A 21,676-nucleotide genomic window follows, 5' to 3' on the forward strand; every position below is an offset into this window, starting at 1 on the left:
CTATATATTATTTTGTCTAGTTTTCGTATAATAGTATGATTTATATAATTTGTTGTTGCTGTTAATGCCAGCAACAACCCCCAACGCCAACTTCTCTTCTCAAATCATTTTTGACATACAGCGCACTCGAGGCAAGATACATTTTAAGGGTTACTGCTTCTATTTTTTTGTTGTTCTGCTGGTTGGGACGTACTGTGCTACATTTTACCATATTCGGCATATTCGGTCGGTTGATGTTTGTGTGCAGTTTCACACTTTTTTGTGTCAATTGTGCTAAATTGTTGTTATTGTACTAATCACCATTTTTTTTTATTATGTCCTGATGGCTTCCTTCTCCTATAGAGTCGTGTCTCATCTAACTATTTGATATTTAACATTGATTTTTCCTTTTCCTGGCAGACACAAATGTCTGTCTTTGACGTTTTATAATTTAATTTGCTTTTTTGTTTGGATAATTTTTACACCGTCAAAGAATTTGCTTATTACCACCAATTATTATAAGATTTTGTTTCACATCACACATCAAATTGATGTGTATTTTATTCTATATGTATAAAATTGTATTATTTTTGTTTTGTTGAAAAAAAATTCTGGATATCCTTGCCTAAAGTGATTAAGTCACACATTAAAAATGTCACTTCGTATATGATTTGCCTACTGAATTAAATTCATAGAATTTAAGAATTAAACGACTTCAATTTAATAAATGAATATAGTTACTAAGAGAATATAACTATCAATGTAATTACAACGTATACAATCGGAAAGAACATTACTTTTAGATAGATAATATTTTTAAAACAAAAACTTTTCAACGTCTTTTGGCTAGACACTCCTCTTGAACAAAAGTTCACTGACGTTAAGTGTCCACTTAAAGAGTAAATGTCAAAGTGCTAGTTAATAGCACAATAAAAAATTTCTAAAAAAGTGCGTATTAGGTAACAATTTTAAAATGAGGGAAAGAATAATGAAAAAAAATTAAAAGTACTGTTAATAGTACTAAAAGAAGGAAATGTGAAAATAGTTTCAAAAAAGATTATTAAAGCAAATGTTAAGGAAATTGAACTTTGCTCAAATTTAAAATTTAAAACTATGTTCTTTATTTTTTATATTATTTATTATATTTGGCAAATAAAATTTGACAAGAAAAATTCAAGAAAAACAACCAAAAAAAGCAGAAATTAGTGGGTGTTATCCATAGAAACACCCACTTATCCATAGTCATAGAAGAAAAGAAAGGAAACGAAACATTTACTTGAATTCAAATTATTTTTATAGATTATTAACAAACTCTACTAAATAATAATTTTAAGGAATAACCAAATTGTGGTATTGTATTCATTTACCCACTGCAAGTTCTTATTACCTATTTCTGCAGAGACTAAAAACTTTTAATTTATTTATACATATATTGTATACAGACGTCCCAATCTATTTTTCTTAAAAAAATATACAGGATATTTTTATAAGAGAAAATACATATTTAAAAGGAAATAAAAATACTGTGTACTAAGTGCCACTGAAAAGTAATAAAAATTATGATGCTATCATCTAACAACATCGTTATTATTGCAAATTTGTTGTTTTTGTTTTTTGCACATAGTTTTTGCATTTGCAGTTTTGCTCTTTTGTTCTTTTGTATTTCTAAACTGAACCTAACAACATTTATGAAAATATAGATAAACACTAAATGAACTATAACGTGAATACAGTTTATTTGATATTACTTATATAATGAAGTTCCTTTGACTCTTGTCTTCTGTACTTTTTTTAAACATTGTGGGGTCTATTGATTTAAATTAATGTATAGTTATCTACATCATAATGTTATGTCATTAAAGGTTTTAGTAGATTTTTCTATCTCTTTCGTTACTGCGCTGTTGTATATCATATTTGGAATAACATAATCGCAAATTAACTTTGTCGTCAGTGTCGACATTATTGACTATAGTAACCAGTGACTCCACAGTGAAAGTCGACAGCTACTGTAGCCAGTAGCTGCTTAATCGTGCATTATATATTAGGCAATGTAGGTCAGGATCGCATGTTGTTTGATGGTGGATTTTTCTTTTATTCTCAGCTCAGTGTAATTGCTGTGATTTATAGTTACTTTATGAGTAAAAGAAATAATTATGCTAAAATAAGTATAAAAATCTTTTTTTCATCATTAAGATGAAAACCACATAATACTTCTATACTTATGTCTTTTTTGCAGATGGCATTTCCCTTTATGCATTTTTTAGCGATCACATATGTGACTCTGTTAGTATCACATACATTTATTGTTCAAGTTGAAGGGGAATACTGCAGGGAAGTTAGACATGTATTTGTCAATTTTTATAGGGGTGTAAACGTAACAAATAACTAATGATTGGTAAAGATTTTAGTATAATTTTAAATGATATACTGCTAAAATTAAAAATAAGTTACATTTTATTTTTTTATTAAATAATACAGTCTGCGTAAATGCCTTGTATTCTGCATGCATTCATATATATAAATAAAATTTCGAATACGATTATAAAATAAATTGTGCAGTCGGACAGACTGTCCTTTTTTAATTATAAAAATCTGGTTAGTTATTTTGATGTACGTATATTTGCTACCTACCCTATTATTTTTTATTGGTAAGCAATAAATATTCATTGCAAATTTTGAACAGGGATGATGTTCTCAGTTTAGTTATATTTTTAACTTTTTTATTTTATTGTTTTCGATAAAAGATACTTAATTTTTCAATTCAGTTTGTGTCACATTTTTCTAGTTCTGTATCTTTGAGAAAAACGTATAAGCTAGCCATGCAGCGCAAAAAAAAAAAATAAAGAAAAGAGCGCACATTTTCAGAGTTGGGGTTGCTAAATATACAATACTAAAATGAAAAAAAAATAGATGTATTGTACTTGCACATAGAGAATAAGAACAAAACGAAAGAAAATAAAATTAAGATGAAAGTAACCGCGACTTTTTGTAATTTTTACCACTTTTCCGAGCTGATGTTGTTGATGAGGACGAATAATAAAAATCAATACTGGTGAGCACATTTTGTGACTTTTCACCAGACAGCATCATACCTCATACTTACTCCCCCTATTTAACAAAAAAAAATTGAAGTTAAAACTCACAAAAATTAAGTACATATACATTAAAATATATATATATGTATATATATAAATATAAAATATGTATAGATATGCAAAGTATCTACATACATATTTTTATATAAAAGTTCGAACAGGTAAAATGCAAAAAGAGCAAACGACGCCCAAATATTTCGTGTTCCTACCATTGTAAATTATGTATTTGTATCTATAGTGTACATAGCTCCTATTCGCCAAAATACACACAAATGTACGTAGTCGTGTATCTACGCGACTTAATTTATGCTGGTAGATAAAACTATGGTAGATATTAAATCTAATACCAAAATGCTAATTGCGTCTACTACATACATTTTTAATTATCCACTTATATAATGAAGATATTTTGTACAGTTTCAATGCATAGAATTTCATATTTTATTATGTATTTTATAGATATGCTTGGTCCTGTGAATTTTTTTTTTTTGTGATTGCTGCGTTGATTGATTTTACTTGTCGCTCAAAACGGCTGGTTCGCAGAATATTTTTTTGAGAAGCATTCTATGTAGAGAAGATGGAAAGATATCAACGCGTAGTATACAATAACATAAATAAATTAATTTTTCTGGTATTATGAAAATATCTTATCGTTCATAGGCTAATGCTAAAGGTGAATTCTACATACGTTTTCCTAATATATATCCAAACTACTTTGTAGGATATAATTTTTATTTTTGTTTTTACTAAACATGATAAATATATAACCTAATATATATATATAACCTTTGCCGAAAGTGATGCATCTTATGACGAAACGAAACTATTTAAAAGGTAGAAGGATTCGTATAGAAATGAAAAGACAACAACAAAAATTTTATTTGATTCATTGAAATTTGGCAATTTTTATTTATACATATATGAAATGCGTATAGTAGGTAAGTCTGTTCCTCTGGATTTAGACTTAGAAGTAAACATCTTTTTGAACATCTATTATAATAGATAATAATCATGTGTTTCATTGTAATACAGTATTCTAATTCTACCTGAGATAAAGTTCTTTAGAATTTATTTTAATTTATTTTATTTTATTTTTTGTATGTTTGTTTCATTGCTGGTAGTTATTCAATGGCGTTGGAAGAACTACTTCTCAGTTATTGAGGGATTTATTGCTAAAGTTATATTTTTTCTTTGATATCTTGTGTATCAACACATAATAAAAATGGACAATTAACAGTTATACGGTTTTTTTTGTGTCTTGGACTGACCAATAGATTATCTTATAAAGTTATACAGTGTAAAATAAAACATACTCTGTTTTTCAAGTCAATGGTACGAATGCCAGAACTAATTTCTGAGTACAAATCCTTGAAATCCTTAATGTTTTATATATTTTAAAATTAAGTATATTAAAAAACAATCATTTGTTATAGTGTGAATATTTTTTGCAAAAAAAAAATTGATTAACTTTCTCGCACCTTGTTCCTGTAACTGGTGTTTGAAATGAGCTACTACTTTTTTGATAAAATTAAATTTTGCTTATACAATTAAAATACAGTTTTTAAAAACTAAATAAAATTAGGTTTAAAAACGAAGTATTAGTTTTTATATTAATATATTGTAATAATCGTGCATTTCTAAATTTAAACCGATCTGTTGATCTGGTCTGTTTTTTATATATACTATTATATAAAAACAAACTTTAAGTTTTCATTTTATACACAATTTTCGCTGACACCTGCAGATTTTGTGAAATTCAGTGTAAAGCGCCCCCTATATTATAAGCTTATCTCCTCTAACTATAAATTCTAGAGTTTAATGATATCTAGAAAATAAGACGAATTAATATGCTGTTTTGTAAAACTAATAAAGAAAAGAAAAAAATTTATATTAATAAAATATTTTAAAAGTTAACATAACATTTATTTATAACAATCGTTAAGTGTTAAAATCAAATTTTTGTAAGACATATATATATAAGTCAAATATAAAAACTACATATTATTTGTGGGGCAATGCTGTATGCTGTATGTATCTTTATATATCATAAGCGTATAGCTTTTCCCCTTTAATATTATGTACCCTCAACAATTTGGAATCTCAAATTCTAAACTTCATATATAACTATTCAAAAAGAAAGTTGATTCTTGTACAAAATGTAAACATGATTGCGGAAAACGAAATATATGTAATTTTTAGCAGTAATATGAGGTGTAGTAAAAAGAAATCCATTATTTTTCCAATAAAAATAGTTGCTTGTATCCCGCGTTGTATAAGTCCGATCGGGTTACACTAGATGGCGTTAGAAAAGTTTTGTGAGATGAGATTCCATACTAAAAAAAACTTTTGACATTTTGGTAGTAATTGGTTTACTCAGTTTTATTTGAGCGCACGTCAAAGATGGACACTAGCAAAGAGAAAATACGCCATATTTTACAGTTTTTCTTAGATAAAAACGAAAACGCTGGCCAGTCTGGTGAAAATGTGATCATGCGTAATTTTTGTTTTGTCGTTTCCGCTCCGGTCATTGTCGAAAATGTCTATAAAATCATTAAAATTGTCGAGTCCAACCTGCTGTTGTCATGTAAGCAGTGTTTCGATTGCCCAAGAGCTAAAAACTGCACAAAAAACCGTTTGGAATTATTATTATTTGATTAGGGCTGAATAAAAAAAGAAGCTCGATGTATGTAAACCTCATGGATCCAATTTCCATCTGTAAATCACTGCTGAATCCTTAAATAAAACGACACAATTCTGAAGCGTGAAATGCGAAAACAATTGTATTCGAATTGTGATAAGTCGGCTGAGACGATGTTCAAGCCAGGCTAAGACTTGGCTTGGAAAGGTTTTGCTGCGTGTTTGCTGGGATTGGCAGGAAATCATATATCACGATCTGCTCCCCTACGGTTTTGAACTGTGCTGTCAACAATTAGACTGTCTAAAGGACACAATCGCCTAGAAACGGGCAGCTTTGAGTAATAGGAGAGAAATTGTGTTCCATCAGGACAACCAGGACTCCAGGAGCTTGGTTGTGAAGCTCTTATGCATCCACTTATTGTCCAGACGTGGCACCAAGCGATTATCATCTGTTCATGGCGAAGAATGGACTATTTTTCTGGTGAAAAATTCAAGCCTCAAGAGAGAGGCTTTGGAAATTCACTGTTTTTCATCTAAATTTTTTACCAATAGGGGTGAGGACTTCTATGACAGAGGCATAATATAATTATCTTAAAAATGGCAACAAGTTATCGAACAATACGATAACGGTATATAAGTCTTTAATTTTATTTAAAAATAATGGATTTCTTTTTATTACACCTACACCTATTACTTAAATTCTTATAACAGCGATAGCGTAGAGTGCTACGGTAACAGAACGATTTTATATATCCTGTTAACTTTAATTTTATTTAATAATATTTCTGACTACTAATTATTTTAGAAAGTAAATATTTGATATTTTAACTGAAGTTTATAACTAATATATTATATACATCTTAATCAAATAAATATATTATTTAATGAATGACTACTTATTATTTTAGAAAGTAAATATTTAATATTTTAACTGTCGTTAATATCTAATGTATTATATGTACCATAATCTCATATATATAGTATTTAATGATTTTTCTTTTTTTTTTTTTTGCAGGTTGCCAGTTCTGTTTATATTACATACTCTTTCAATTCGATCACAAACTAATTTAGTAATAAATATATAAAGCAATTTTTTAAATTTTTTAATTATAGCAGTAGATACGTTAAAAATCGAAATTCCTACATGTCTCTTAAAAAAAACTATAATAATCTCGTATAAAAAAATGATTTTCCAAACAATCTAAAGACGGCTAAACTTAAGACTCCGGTTAGAATAAGAGATAATCATCGTAAGAAGTCGGAAAAAAAAAAATAGAACACAAAAGAACATTTAGAGTATATATAAATTATAAATAATCGAATTATTTTTTTATACCAGCTTCGATTGTATTATATAGATTTTTATTTATAATTAATAATCAAAAGAAAACAATACTAATAAAATACTTTTGTATCATTAAGTTTAAAAAACATAACAACCAATAGAGCCGCTAAAAACGTTTAAAATATACTAAAGAAGAAGCAGAAATATTCAGAACTTTTTAACTCATCCAAATTCAATGAGCCAAATTCAAATAATAATTCTTAATTATTAAAAATATAAAAAGATATAAAATTATATAAAAAAGATTAACGTGTTTTATGTATCGTCGTGCGTTCGATTTTGTTTTTTTTCCTAGTTTAATGTGTTTGTTACTTAAAACTTTCTTATGGAGTATCGCCTATAACAAACCGTTTTAATGTACATGTCAACTGGATAAACGCTTAACCTAAACTCAACCGACAGTGTTGGATTAAATATTATTTTTAAAATTTTTGTGCGTCAAAAAAAAAAACAAAAAACAAACATTCTGCAAACACATATAATCTTATTATCCATATCAGTTTAAGCGTCAGAACAGCGTAAAGAAGGAATTTCTATTACACTGCGCTGTAAAACTGATGGATGGAAATGCACAAAATATGTTTCACGGAAATCATCAAGGGTAAATTTTCAAAACTAAATTATTTCTTGATTTTGAAATATATATAAATTAATTTTTATTATTTTTAGAGACTCCTACTATCGCTATGATGCCGCTGCTGCCGCTGCAGCTGCTGCAGCAGCGTCGCCTAGGGCAATGGGTCCTCCGGGTGGCTACCCGCCCCGACATAGAGCACCACATCCGCTACAACAACAACCACAATACCCATCGTACCAGTCAACGGCGGAGAACATATATGGGCTTGGCACCCCTGATCAACACGGTGGAATGGGTATGGGTGACTTAAGTGGTTGGGGTGCTGCTTCAACAGTATCAGCACAAGCGGGTGCTTATGCAGGTTCAGGTCTTGGAGCATATGGTCATCCACAAGCTGCTCCACCATCACAACAGCGACAATCTGCGGCGCAGACAAGGTAATTTGTTTTTTTGTTTCTTGCTGTATTTTTATACTTAAAACCATTATTTACCATTTATTTACTAATTTACTAATTTAGCTATCGTCAACATATGCCCACTTATGGCCAACAAGATCAACAAAAACTTCCATACACATCGCAGCAAGGTATGATGAGTGGTTTATTACAACAGCCTGGACCAAATGTTGGAGCTGGTGGTTATGGCGCTTTATCTCAACAACAACAGCAGCAGCAGCAAGCACCTACACCACAACAGCAACAAAGTCAACAGGGACGTTTGCCACAACATTATCAACAAGCTAGCAGTCAGCATCCTTTGTATCCAGGTGCTGCATCACAATCCGGGCAACCCGGAGGTCCTGGTGCTGTACCTAGTGGCCCACAAGCTTATGCTCATAGTCCTTATGGAAGTCCGATGCAGCATCAACCTGGACGTGGAGCACAGCATGTTAGTTATGGTCATGCTGGCTTAGATCAATCAAATGCTTACGGACAACATGTACCAAGTTCAGGTGCACCTGGAAGCGTTTCTTCGCATCATCTAACAGCGCAGCAGCAGCAGGCTGCACAGTTAGGTGGACATCCTGCAACGCATATGGGTGCAAATCCTCAGCAACAACAAGCATCTGCTGGACTGCAACATGGGGGACAACATGTAGCACATCCAGTTTCAAGTCAATCGTCACTGCCTCCAGGTTTGAGTCCGCAACAACAGCAACAAAATGCTCATCTTTTACAAAACCAACAGCAGCAACAAAATCATGTGAGTCTTATGCAATCGACGAGTCATCAACAACTGCCAGGCACTGGTTTGCCACCACACTCAATGGGTGTACCACCGAGTTACGGTAGTCATCATCAACAGCAGCAACAACAACAGGCTCAACAACAACCCGGTGTTGTTCAATCTGCACCGCCGTATATGTCATCAAATAAACATCAAACCGGTCCGCAATTGACTTCATCGCCTCAATATCGTGCACCATTTCCTCAATTATCTCCACAAATGTCTCCTCGTCCCCCAACTATGTCTCCTCACCCACAAATGTCTCCACGACCTGGTATGTCTCCAGCGAAACCCACACAACAAGCTCAGGCGCAATCACAGCAGCAGGTGAATTCGCCTAATCAGCAAGCCCCGCATCACAGCATAACAGGTATTGTAGGACTTACATCTCCACGACCTCAACCACCGAATGCTGGTCCACCAAATTCGAAAGTTGCAGGTGGAGCAGGTGTTCCACCCGTAAACACTTTACAGGCTTTAGAACAGATGGTAATGCCTTCACAAGGCGTTATGTCTGGACCTAGTGTCGTACCAATGGATTACCCGTCACCATATCGGCAGGGTTCACATGGACCAATGGGGCCACGTATGCCAGTTTCACCACAGCATCACCAACAATGGGGGCCTCATATTAATATGCAGCAAGCTCAGCAAAACAGTAACGCGATGGGAGTTGGTGGTATGACTGGGCCATCGCAAATGCAACAACATCAACAACAAATTAATTTATATGCGCAGTCACAGAGCATGGCTCATCAACAGCAATCTTCACAGCCACCAACTGTGCATCCTTCGCCTATTCAACCACCACAGCAACAAGCACCCCAATCGCATCAACAACCACCACAACAGCAACATCAACTAAGTGAACAATTGCAGCATTCCATTAATGATATTGTAAGCGGTGGTCAGCAACAACAGCAACAATCGGCGACAGTGCAGCATAAGCAGCAGCAGCAGCAACAAACTCAATTAGCTTCTATGTCTCCTATACATCAGCAACAAACTCATCAACAATCACAACAACCTACTATGCCGGCTATGCATCATATGAGTCATCATCAAATGACTGCTAGTGATAATGCAACGTCTGCTACATTAATGTCAAGAAATACCCCAAGTCATGACTCACCAATTCCTACATCGCAACCAACTCAACCGCAACCACAGCATCTTACTCAAAGTCAACAACAGCAATCGCCACTTCAATCACAACAGCTTCAACAGCAATCTCCAAGACATCAGCAACCGTCGCCACACCACACACACCAACAACAACAACAACAGCAACAACAATCTTACAACCAGCAACAGCAACAACAACATCAAATGCTTGTAGATCCGTTTTCTTCAATGTTGCCAACGCAAGATTCATCTTCAATGCAACAACAGCAGCCACAACAGACTTCTACACAAGTAACAATGTCGCCAGCTCATGTTTCCTCACCATTGACACTATCTACGTCTCAACAGCAACAACCACAAACTCCTTCAACTCCATCACATCATCTAAGTAGTATTTTGAATGAAACAGCTAATTCTAATGATTCCTCAACACTAGCAGTTGCAGCCAATGACAGCAATAACAGTAATAACAGTAGTAGTAATAGTTCAACAAATAGTATTGTAAATAATCAACCAACATCCGTTCATGATAGTAACTCGCAGAGCTCGATAAATAGTAATCACCAGCAGCAGCTGTCAGGTATGGACAGCCTTGGCCATGCAGTACTTAATAGTAACTCGAATTCCGCTACAAACACTGGTGGAATACTCGACAGCGCTGGCGCTAGTCTTTTTGATAATAATTCAATGTCATCTACAAGTGCAGCAGTAGCTGCAGCATCCACAGCCGCATCTGCAGCAGCAGCATTGTTAGACAGTAATTCACAGTCATCGTTCATTGGCGTTAATAGTGGCAACGATTTTGAATGTACTTCTAAAGTAGTGATGCCAGAAAATATAGGGGAAGAGTCACAAACTCATCAAATTCTACTTAGTGCTGCTGACCAAGAAGATACAAATGGTTTCAAGTCTAATGAAGGAAGTGGTCTCATTGGAGATACAAAATCAGTTATAGATGAAAGCACCACTCCTTCTCGTGATGATCACACGTCTCTATCTGAGACTACAATTATATCTGATGTAGCAACAGATCATAATAAAAGCATTGACGAAAGAACGATGTTAGAAACTGATGTCAAGGTTGCAGAAACACTGACAACCGGAATTCCGCAACAATCACAACTCACACCATTATCAACAGAGTCAGTATCACAAATTCAACATGGGCAAACTACACAGATTCAAACATCAGTTAATACGCAACAACAAATGCCAATTATTCCATCTAATGCTTCTCATCATGGTGTTACTGCAACAGGTATGACTGCTATGGGATACGATAACACTCAACAGCAATTGACACCCGGTGTACCACCTATGCTTCCTCCGTATTCAAGTGGTCCAGGTCATATCTATCCTCCTTATCCTATGCTTCATCAACAAGAAACTGCAGCTTTACAGCAGCAATTACAAGAACTGTATTGTATGCCCCCTGGTATTGACCATCAAGACAAAATTTTGCGCCTTCAAGAAAGATTGAATATGTTGCAACAACACGAAATAAATGATCAGTGTGCAGGTGGACCTCAATGTATGCTTTATCAAACTATGCCAGCTGCACTATATGGGAATAGCGCGTTACACAATCAAATGGTAGAAAGCCCTCAAGTCTCAAGCACGACAGGACGTGGCCGAGGTAAAGGCACAAATAAACCACGAAAACCTCGAGCTAAGAAAGGTGATAAAGGACAGCCTACAAGTGATTTAATGGATATCAGTGGTAATGTTGTACCTACTTCAATTCCAACTACTCAATTACCTGTTTCCGAGGATTGCGTGACACAAGGTGCTGGTGATACATCGGTGGTAGGTATGTTGGAGTATCATGAAGGAAATGGAGATTTATCACAAGATGTTCATTCAGCTAATGAGTTAGATACATCCACCGATGGTACCGGTAAGAAAAAGAAACCTCGCAAACCTCGAGCTCCAAAAGATCCAAATAAGCCGCCACGTGATAGAACACCTAAAGCAAAGAAAATTAAAGAGCCCGCTGATCCCAACTCGACTGAAACAACACCTGTGCCGACTAAAAAGCGAAGTGCTCCAAAAAAGAAAAAGACGATCGTTGAAGAAGAGATTGATAAAGGAGATGGTAGTGAAGGAGAAGACAATAAACCGCTTATTTGTAAAACAGATGTAAAAGCAACAATAGATAAAAGTGATGATCGTGAAAATAAACCAGAAACTACAACTACCGATGATCTAAGTACTGAACCTAAATCAGGAGTAGATATTGAAGCTCCAGATTATGACGATATACCAGTTTCAAAAATTCCTACTTCGCGATCTGTTGGAGATGATGACAAAAATGTTGAAGCAGGTGATGAAACAGTTGATTCAGTTCCCGACTCTGCAGGTGATGTGGCTGTTACACCCAGTAGAAAGAATAAAAAACGTTCAGGAGGACGAAGTCGTGCAAGCACTGGTGGTGAAGAAGAATCTGGTGGTAAACGTCGAAGAGCACAATTGTCCGCAAAAGCGTTAAAAAAACGACGTAACCGTGGACGCATAGTACCCGAATCAGATGGTGAAGATGATACTTTAGCTAGTACACCACCACCATCTCCTCCACCAGACTCTGAAATGGATTCTAATAAACGAAGATCATCGCGAAATACTCAACGTAAAAAGTATATTGATGATGTTATGCTCCGATTTTCTGACGATGAAGGTTCACTTATTGGTACATCACCTGTTAAAAAAGAGAAAAAATCATCGGCATCTACATCATTTACAGCTACGGCTGCTGCTTCTAGTGCTGGTAGTGACGTTGAAAAAGCCGATGGAAGTTCAGCTAATTCTGGAGGTGAAGGTGAAATGGTCGCAACTTGCGATGAGAAAACAATTGCAGAAGGTGAAGATGGTGCTGCAACAGAGGCTAGTTCAAGTACAACTAACGACAAAGAAAAATCGGTTTCTGAGCAATCAGTACCAATATCATCAAAACCTAATTATGTTTATATAAACACCGGAGATGAGGACAGTATGGTTGTTCAATATGTTTTGGCAGTACGCATGGGTAAAAGAGAACTTATACCTGATCCTCCGCCAACTCCTAAAGACGAACTAAAAGCTGAAAGTGAGTCTGAACAAATAAAAGAACAAGAAAAATCCGAAAATTCTGAAAAAACCGAAGTTACTGAAACTGAAAGTAAAGAAAATGAGGAAGAAGCAGATAAAGTGAAATCTGAGACTGCAGATACGGATAATAAAATAGAAAATGAGAATGAAAAAATGGAATGTGAGGAATCTGAGAAAGATGCGCCTGAAAAATTGGTGCAGGATGAAACGGAAGAGTCTGAAGTAAAAGAAAATGAAGAAAAAATGGATGTAGATGAATTGAAGGTTGAATCTACTGAAACTGACCAAAAAGATGATAAAGAACAAAATGAAGAAAATTCTACTAACGAGACTGTTGTAGACACAAAAGATGTGAAAAAGATCGATGTCGATGAAAATATTCCTAATAATGAATCAGATGACAATGATAACGATAATAAAACTAAGACATCAAATGATGATACAAATGCAGAAGAATCAAGTAAAGAAGCTGAAAAAGACAAAGATGACGTTAATGAAAATGATATTAAAACAGAAAAAGATAAAGAAATAGAATCGACTAACAAAACAGAAAAAGAAGAGGCTAATTCAAGTAATTCTAAACCAGAACCTATATTCATTGATGTTGAGGAGTACTTCGTTAAATATCGTAATTTTTCTTACCTGCATTGTGAGTGGCGAACAGAGGAAGAATTGTTTAAAGGAGATCGACGTGTAGCCGCCAAAATTAGACGTTTCCAACAAAAGCAAGCTCAGCAGATGAATATATTTGATAATATAGAAGAAGAGCCTTTTAATCCAGATTTTGTTGAAGTTGATCGTGTGCTTGATATGTCAGTGCACACTGATGAAACAACTGGTGAGACCACCAAACATTATTTAGTAAAGTGGAAATCATTACCGTACGAAGACTGCACTTGGGAATTAGAAGAAGATGTTGATGATGACAAAATTGAACAGTACATGCGCTTTAACAAAATACCACCGCGTGGTGAGTGGAAAAATAAAAAGCGACCACATCCAGATCAATGGAAAAAGCTTGAAAAGACACTTATATATAAGGCTGGCAATTCTTTACGTCCATACCAATTGGAGGGCTTGAACTGGCTTAAGTTCTCCTGGTTTAACTCGCATAATTGTATACTAGCAGATGAAATGGGTTTAGGTAAAACTATACAAAGTTTGACATTTGTGCATTCTGTTTACGAGTACGGTATACGAGGTCCCTTTCTGGTAATAGCGCCACTCTCTACAATACCAAACTGGCAACGTGAATTCGAAAGCTGGACAGATATGAATGTTGTTGTATATCATGGCTCTGTTACTAGTAAACAAATGATACAAGATTATGAATTCTACTTTAAAACAGAGACTGGTAAAGTTCTTAAAGAGCCAGTTAAATTTAATGTGCTTATCACAACTTTTGAAATGATTGTAACAGATCATATGGATCTAAAACCTTTTAGTTGGCGTTTGTGCGTAATCGATGAAGCTCATCGTTTAAAAAATCGTAACTGTAAATTATTAGAAGGATTAAGACAACTTAATTTAGAACATCGTGTATTGTTATCTGGTACACCATTGCAAAATAATATAAGTGAACTTTTTTCTTTGTTGAATTTCCTGGAACCAAGTCAGTTTTCGTCAGCTGAAGAGTTTATGTCTGAATTTGGTAGTCTACGAACAGAAGAAGAAGTAAATAAACTACAAGTTTTACTTAAACCAATGATGTTGCGCCGTCTCAAAGACGATGTAGAGAAATCTTTGGCGCCAAAGGAAGAAACCATTATCGAAGTTGAACTTACAAATATACAAAAGAAATATTATCGCGGTATATTGGAACAAAACTTTTCATTCTTAAAGAAAGGAACAACTTCTGCAAATATACCAAATTTAATGAATACTATGATGGAATTACGTAAATGTTGTATTCATCCCTATTTACTTAATGGTGCAGAAGAACAGATACAATACGATTATCGTAATCAACATGGTGAAGATCCAGAGTCCTATTATAAAAATCTAATACAATCTGCTGGTAAAATGGTGCTTATCGATAAGTTACTGCCCAAATTAAAGGCCAATGGCCATCGTGTTTTAATTTTTAGTCAAATGGTACGTTGTCTAGATATACTCGAAGATTATCTTGTATATCGCAAATATCCTTTCGAACGTATTGACGGTCGTATACGTGGTAATTTACGTCAAGAAGCTATAGATCGATACTCCAAGCCCGGATCAGATCGTTTTGTTTTTCTACTATGCACTAAAGCTGGTGGTTTGGGTATTAATTTAACTGCTGCCGATACAGTAATTATTTACGATTCTGATTGGAATCCACAAAATGATTTGCAAGCACAAGCACGTTGTCATCGTATTGGGCAACGTAAAATGGTTAAAATATATAGATTGTTATGTCGAAATACATATGAACGTGAAATGTTTGATAAGGCATCATTAAAACTCGGTTTAGATAAGGCTGTTTTACAATCTATGAATACACAAGCCTCTAAGGATGGCAGTAATCGTCAGTTGTCTAAAAAAGAAATTGAAGATCTGTTAAAGAAAGGTGCCTATGGTGCCGTGATGGACGACGATAATGCAGGGGATAAATTTTGTGAAGAGGATATTGATTCGATCTTAAAACGGCGTACACAAATAATAACAATGGAATCTGAAAAAGGCTCCACATTTTCAAAAGCTTCATTTGCGGCATCAGGAAATCGTTCCGACATTACAATTGATGATCCAGATTTCTGGACAAAATGGGCAAAGAGAGCTGACATTGATCCAGATGCATGTGAAAGAGATGAAACTGAAGATCTAGTACTTTCAGAACCTAGAAGACGTACACAAATTAAACGTTATGGTCATGAAGATGTTATGGAAATAAATTCTGAGGATTCGTCAAATGAAAATAGCGATGAAGAGGGTGGTATAGGTATGTTGAATATAGCATGTTTTGGTTTTTTCACACAAAAATATTATATTAATTTTTTTTTTAAGGACTCCGTTCACGTAGACGAAAAGAGAAACGTGATCGTGGTCGGGAGAAGAAATCTAATGACGATTACGTACCACGTGAACGTGATGCATTAGCTGCATTAGGCTTGGAGGAAATACAATATGGTAATTGGGCAAAATCTGAATGCTTTAAAGTCGAAAAAGGTTTGCTCTCATTTGGGTAAGTTTAGTTTAAAATCAATTTTAGATAGAAGTTAAAATTGTTTTTATTTACAGTTGGGGACGTTGGCCTGAGATTCTTGAGCTGGGGCAATTTAAACGTGGTTGGCGTGATATTGATATTGAAGATTGTGCCCGTATAATAGTATGTATTTGTTTAGCAAATAAAATTGTTTTAAATGATTGAATTTCGTACTTAATAACAGAAAAAACTCACATTTAAAAATGCTGCAATGTGATGTGATGTGTTTAATTATGAATTGTAACCAATTATTTTTTTATGTTGTTAGAGTAAAATATAAAAGAAAATAATTTAATTAATTATATACATATATTTAATATATGTATCTAACATATGCATTTACATGATGACCAACCATGCTAATATTGAGGAAACTTTAGGTTTTCGCTGAGTAAAAACTAACTTCTCAAACACTGACTTATATAAATGCATATTTTAGATATATATGTTTTACAATAATTTAAATATTCAATAAATTTCATTAATAATAACCAAATTACTGATTTCCTTTTAGCTACTCTATTGTTTACAAGTTTATAAAGGCGATGAAAAGATTAAAAACTTCATTTGGGATTTAATTACGCCAACCGAAGATGGTGAAATACAGAAAATTAGCAGGGATCATAGTGGCCTACATAATTTGGTGCCACGAGGTAGGAATGCAAAAGGTATGGTAAAAAGATACAAACACGCACTTTAACTGCACGGACGTAGTTAACGCGCGCACGCAAACACACTACAAAGCTGGGATGGAATTTTATAAATTTATTTCATATATACAAATATACGCGTACATTTATTTGTATATCACATCTATATGATGAAACAGTTGCAAAAGATTTATTAAAAATTTAAAAAGAAATTTCCAAATAAAATTATATCCAGAATGCTGCAGTGTGTGTATTTAGCTATCAACTACTGCAACTATAATTAGTAATACTCCTACTACTACTTTATACTTTGTACAACTACTACTACCTATATAACTACCGTATTCTACTGCTACTACAAAAGTGTGTGTGTTATGTTGCCATGCAAATATATATATTTACATATATGCAAATAGTGTGCGTGATAAACTGTTTTGCTGTACCATAAACTTAGAGTATTATTTAGTTCTTAAATGTATAATATTATTGGTATAATTAACTAATGTAAATAAATAAACATATATATATATATATATATGTATGTATATGATTTTTAAGTTTTTTTTATATACTTCATTTTTTAATTTGTTAATATGTTTATGTATTAATTGTTTTAGTTGTTTACATTTGCGTTAATTATATTTTGATTTTGAGTTATATATAACGTCAATTATGTTTTATTAGTTTTTAAAATCAGTAATAAAAAAATACTTTACATGTATAAATGAATAATAATGCAGAAACAAGTACGCGTTTGTATGCATACATACATGTAATGTATGTGTAAATTCATATAATTTTATCTAAATAAAATTAATTTATGCGCTTCGAACAATGCACTAAAGAAACGTGTCATTTTCCTTACCAATCTACTTCTTTAAAGTGGATAGAGTTAATTGCTAAAAATATTGAATATTTTCGCTATAATATGCACTAATGACTTGCAATATCTGCAAGGAGAGTGTTGAGCTTTATTGCTCCTTCGAAGCGCATTAATCTTAATCACTGAGTTTGTGATTAAGTCCGGCAATTAATCTGCCGAAATTATTTTATATTTTCGATATATTTCGAAAATATTTTTCCATTTTTAAATTATGAAGTTTGATTCGTTTTATTTCTTTGCCTTTATTTACATATTTATTTTAGCTCTTGTTGTAATTTTTAATTTGTTTTTGTTTTTCTATTTGTAATACTATATTATTTGTCTCTAAAACTACAAAAATAGTGCAGAATAGTTAAAGATTGTACGTAAAATTTTTGTAGCTTTAATAAATAGCAAATGAAATATTTATATTGTAGCTAAATTTATTGTAAATAAAATAAAATGTAGTCATTTTCAAAAAATGCATATTATCTCAATGTATAGAAAATAATCGTACTTTATAGTAAAATATTAAAATGTAAAATGATTTGATTTTTATTAAGTTTAATAATTAATGAACATCTACAAAGTTATATGTAAATATAGTTTAGTTGTGATATCGAGCTTTAAAGTTACAAATTAAATTCAGAAAATTGAGTTACAACTCCCAATAACAACTAAAAGTGCCTGGTTCTTTACCAGTTTCTATTATTGGCCAAATGTATATTTTGAAGGTGACCAAATACATCTTGCTTCTTCAAACACTTGTTACAATACACACCGTTAAATGACGCGGGCAGTAAAAATTGTAATATATATAAAATGATATGAAAAATATTGATATTGAAATTTATCAAATTTCGTTGTCAATTCATCTCGTCTGGGAATTTGAAACCTTCCCAACGTATTGGATAAATTGTTTATTGAAAACAAAATGATTTTAATTTAAAATAATTTTTCACAAGCAAATGTGTACTTAACTGGTTTCTTAAAAGACTCGCCCGTATTTACTTATTTTATTAAATATATGTCTTGTAAAAACTTTGCCTAAAATGCAAACATCAAAAATAGTTTAAATATATTTTAAATAAAATGAAATATTTATATTATAAATGAGCTAATATATTGCAATATAAATAATATATGTTTGTTAATATTTCACTTTTCAAAATAATTACTTTAAATACACAAATATTAAAATAATAATAGTGAACAGTTAAAAACCACTTCAGTTTTTTATGGTTTTTAATTTAAATAAAAAAAATGTTATTTTTATAAAATTTTTTTTATATAATATATTAGTTTCTATTGATTCTTTTACCTCTCAAAGTTTCTACATTAGTAAATTTAGATATAATGAAATATTGGAAATGGCTACAAATATTAAAAAATAGTAAAATTATTTGTAAATAAATAAAAAATATTCCAAAAATGTATTTATGTTGGTAATAATCTGCATTAAATATAAAGATATATGTAATACATGTTTTTAATAAGTTTTAATATTTTTAGGTCGCAATGGTGGTAAAGCGCAAAAAGAAAGCACTACTTCTTCGAATTCTTCAAAAGTCGATTGTGAAAAGGATTCTCCAAGCCAAAATATACTTGATCCAAGTCATTGGAGTAAACAAGAGAAATTCGATGCGGATGCATATTTGGAAGGCGCCTATAAAAAACATTTAAGCAGACACGCGAATAAGTGAGTCGTGTGGAATCGAAAACTTATTTAATTTCATTACATAGAAATTTATATACTAATATTAATTTTTTTTTCTTCTCTCTTTTCCATTTTTTCTTCTCTACAATTGTTGTATGATTTTAAATTATTTTTCGGTTTTCATCTTTATTTCGTTATTGGTTTATATATTTTTCTTTACATTATTTACGATTTCAGAGTTTTGTTACGAGTACGTATGCTTTACTATATACAACATGAAGTTATTGGCGATTTAGTGCAGCAAATAAAGGATAATACACCCGTCAGGTATACTTCGTCAATGTATATAATATATTAATTCGTTTTATAACATAAATGTTTTTAATTGTTTGATATCATTTTGTATATCTCTTCTGGTAATTATTTTGTTTATTAATTATATCAAACTTTCATTTTTTCATTTCTTACTAATTCTTCTAATATTTGTTAACTAACAGTTTTTGTGATATTTGAAAATTTCTATTACATACTTTGCTTAATACATTTTCCTATATTTCCTATATTGAAAATTTTTTACAAATGTTTGTAAATTTTGCTTTGATTTGAACACTCTTTTAATTGAATATATTCGATATTTTTTTCTTTAATTCTAAGATTTGCTTGCCAATTTTTTTAGGTGTGTTTGTTTGAATTTCATGTAATGAAATCTTTTAAAAGCAGTCAATTTAATGAATGGTGCATAATTATGGAATATATTAATATAAATTATTTTTATATTTTCCAAATTCTTTTTGCAATAAAAATATGTTGATAAATTCAATAGTTCTAAAAATTTTTTTCTTAAATGGTATTTATATTTATAATAGTAGTTGCCAAACATAACTACATAACTACTTATTCAATAGGCACTTCATATAGTAGTTTCGTAATTATGTACCACTCCCACATGCTATTAGTACATACATAACTCTTCATTATAAACACAGTCAAAAAAAAAAAATTGTTCGTTTAGAAATTGCAAAATTACTAGTTTGTATGTTAAATATTTTAATGAAATAAAATCATTTTCGATTTAAGAATGAATTGAATACATATATATATATAATAAATATGTATATATTATATATGTATTATATATATGTTTATGCATAAATATCATTTCGATGTATCTCACTCACCTACTGTAACTTCACATTTTCATATTTGTTGTAATTATTTGCAAAATTCTATCGCATTTATTGAATTTCATTATTTCAAACAAATTTTTATTAAAAACATAAAAATACAAAAATTTCAATTAAATTAAATTAAATAAAAAAAATTTCATGAAACTTACAAACTGAATCCGAAGCTCCTCAACGTATTCAACGTTTTGCGATTATAAATTCCAAACGAAGAAAAGGTAACAACTTGACCAAATATAAAAAATCCTCAAACGCTCGTTATTAAATGGCGAATAGGGATTTCAATGCTACTCGAGTTTTTAAATTTATAGTTAAAATAAAAAAAATTAATATTTATATAAATTTAAATTATTCAAAATTCAAAATTAAAAATTTTTTTGCAATAAATTTATGAAAAAGTAGTTTAAATCTTGGCATACTTTTTGGATTTGTAGCTCTTTTTTATTTTTTTTTAAGTTATTTTCTATTTTGTAGTAATTGGCTCTTTACTTTTTATTTTCTTTATTTTTGTAAACAATAAAAAAAAAAGTGAACTAAAGAAAATCCCAAAAAAAAATATATTTTTACAATTTTATTTTTTAAATTTTGAAAATAAAACAATAAAATTTATGTTGTCATGTAGCGAGCTCCCCATTCGCCCACCAGCAACACCAGATCAAGTGCCATCATCATGGTGGAACCCAATTTGTTGTGATAAGAGTCTTTTGGTTGGAACATATAAGCATGGATGTGAAATGTATCGCCAGATACGCGCTGACCCGACATTGTGCTTTGTCGGTCACGTTGGTGCCGGCGATGATTTAGCAGTAACGAATTTGCCGATGTAAGTGTAAATTAAAATATAAAAAAATAAAATATATGATAATATAAATTTATAATATAATTATAATTTATGTATAAGGATTCTTTTATATTTAGTCTTAATAGTTATTTTAAATAAAATAATAAAATGTCATTACTATTCGATCAACAGTTAAAAGCTTTTGAATATTGATATAAATAAACTTAAATATTAAATATTATTTAATTTATAAAAATCCACATCGTTCAACTATTATTCCAATATAATA

General features: G+C 31.8%; 1 protein-coding gene and 1 non-coding gene across 12 annotated transcripts in view; both read left to right on the top strand.

Moving 5' to 3' along the window:
• Positions 1 to 21,676, top strand: part of LOC119662531 (serine-rich adhesin for platelets) — an 86,335-nt gene that overhangs the window by 25,708 nt on the left and 38,951 nt on the right. For 3 of the 11 annotated variants that reach the window (XM_038072164.1, XM_038072171.1, XM_038072170.1), the window contains exons 1-10: positions 7,139 to 7,657; positions 7,726 to 8,070; positions 8,152 to 15,989; positions 16,055 to 16,232; positions 16,289 to 16,376; positions 16,768 to 16,921; positions 19,278 to 19,464; positions 19,660 to 19,749; positions 20,774 to 20,824; positions 21,229 to 21,429. In XM_038072164.1, the coding sequence (XP_037928092.1) occupies positions 7,614 to 7,657; positions 7,726 to 8,070; positions 8,152 to 15,989; positions 16,055 to 16,232; positions 16,289 to 16,376; positions 16,768 to 16,921; positions 19,278 to 19,464; positions 19,660 to 19,749; positions 20,774 to 20,824; positions 21,229 to 21,429 (9,176 nt within the window). In that variant the 5' untranslated portion in view covers positions 7,139 to 7,613. Of the gene's footprint in view, positions 1 to 7,138; positions 7,658 to 7,725; positions 8,071 to 8,151; positions 15,990 to 16,054; positions 16,233 to 16,288; positions 16,377 to 16,767; positions 16,922 to 19,277; positions 19,465 to 19,659; positions 19,750 to 20,773; positions 20,825 to 21,228; positions 21,430 to 21,676 lie in introns of those variants that run through there. The other 8 variants (XM_038072168.1, XM_038072172.1, XM_038072174.1 and 5 more) reach the window with 6 other exon arrangements.
• On the top strand, positions 16,592 to 16,679 carry LOC119662827. Its single transcript, XR_005250922.1, has one exon. It is a non-coding gene; the product is annotated as a small nucleolar RNA U6-53/MBII-28 (small nucleolar RNA).

This window comes from Teleopsis dalmanni, chromosome X, assembly GCF_002237135.1.
Source record: "Teleopsis dalmanni isolate 2A chromosome X, ASM223713v2, whole genome shotgun sequence".
Taxonomy (NCBI): Eukaryota; Metazoa; Arthropoda; class Insecta; order Diptera; family Diopsidae; genus Teleopsis; species Teleopsis dalmanni.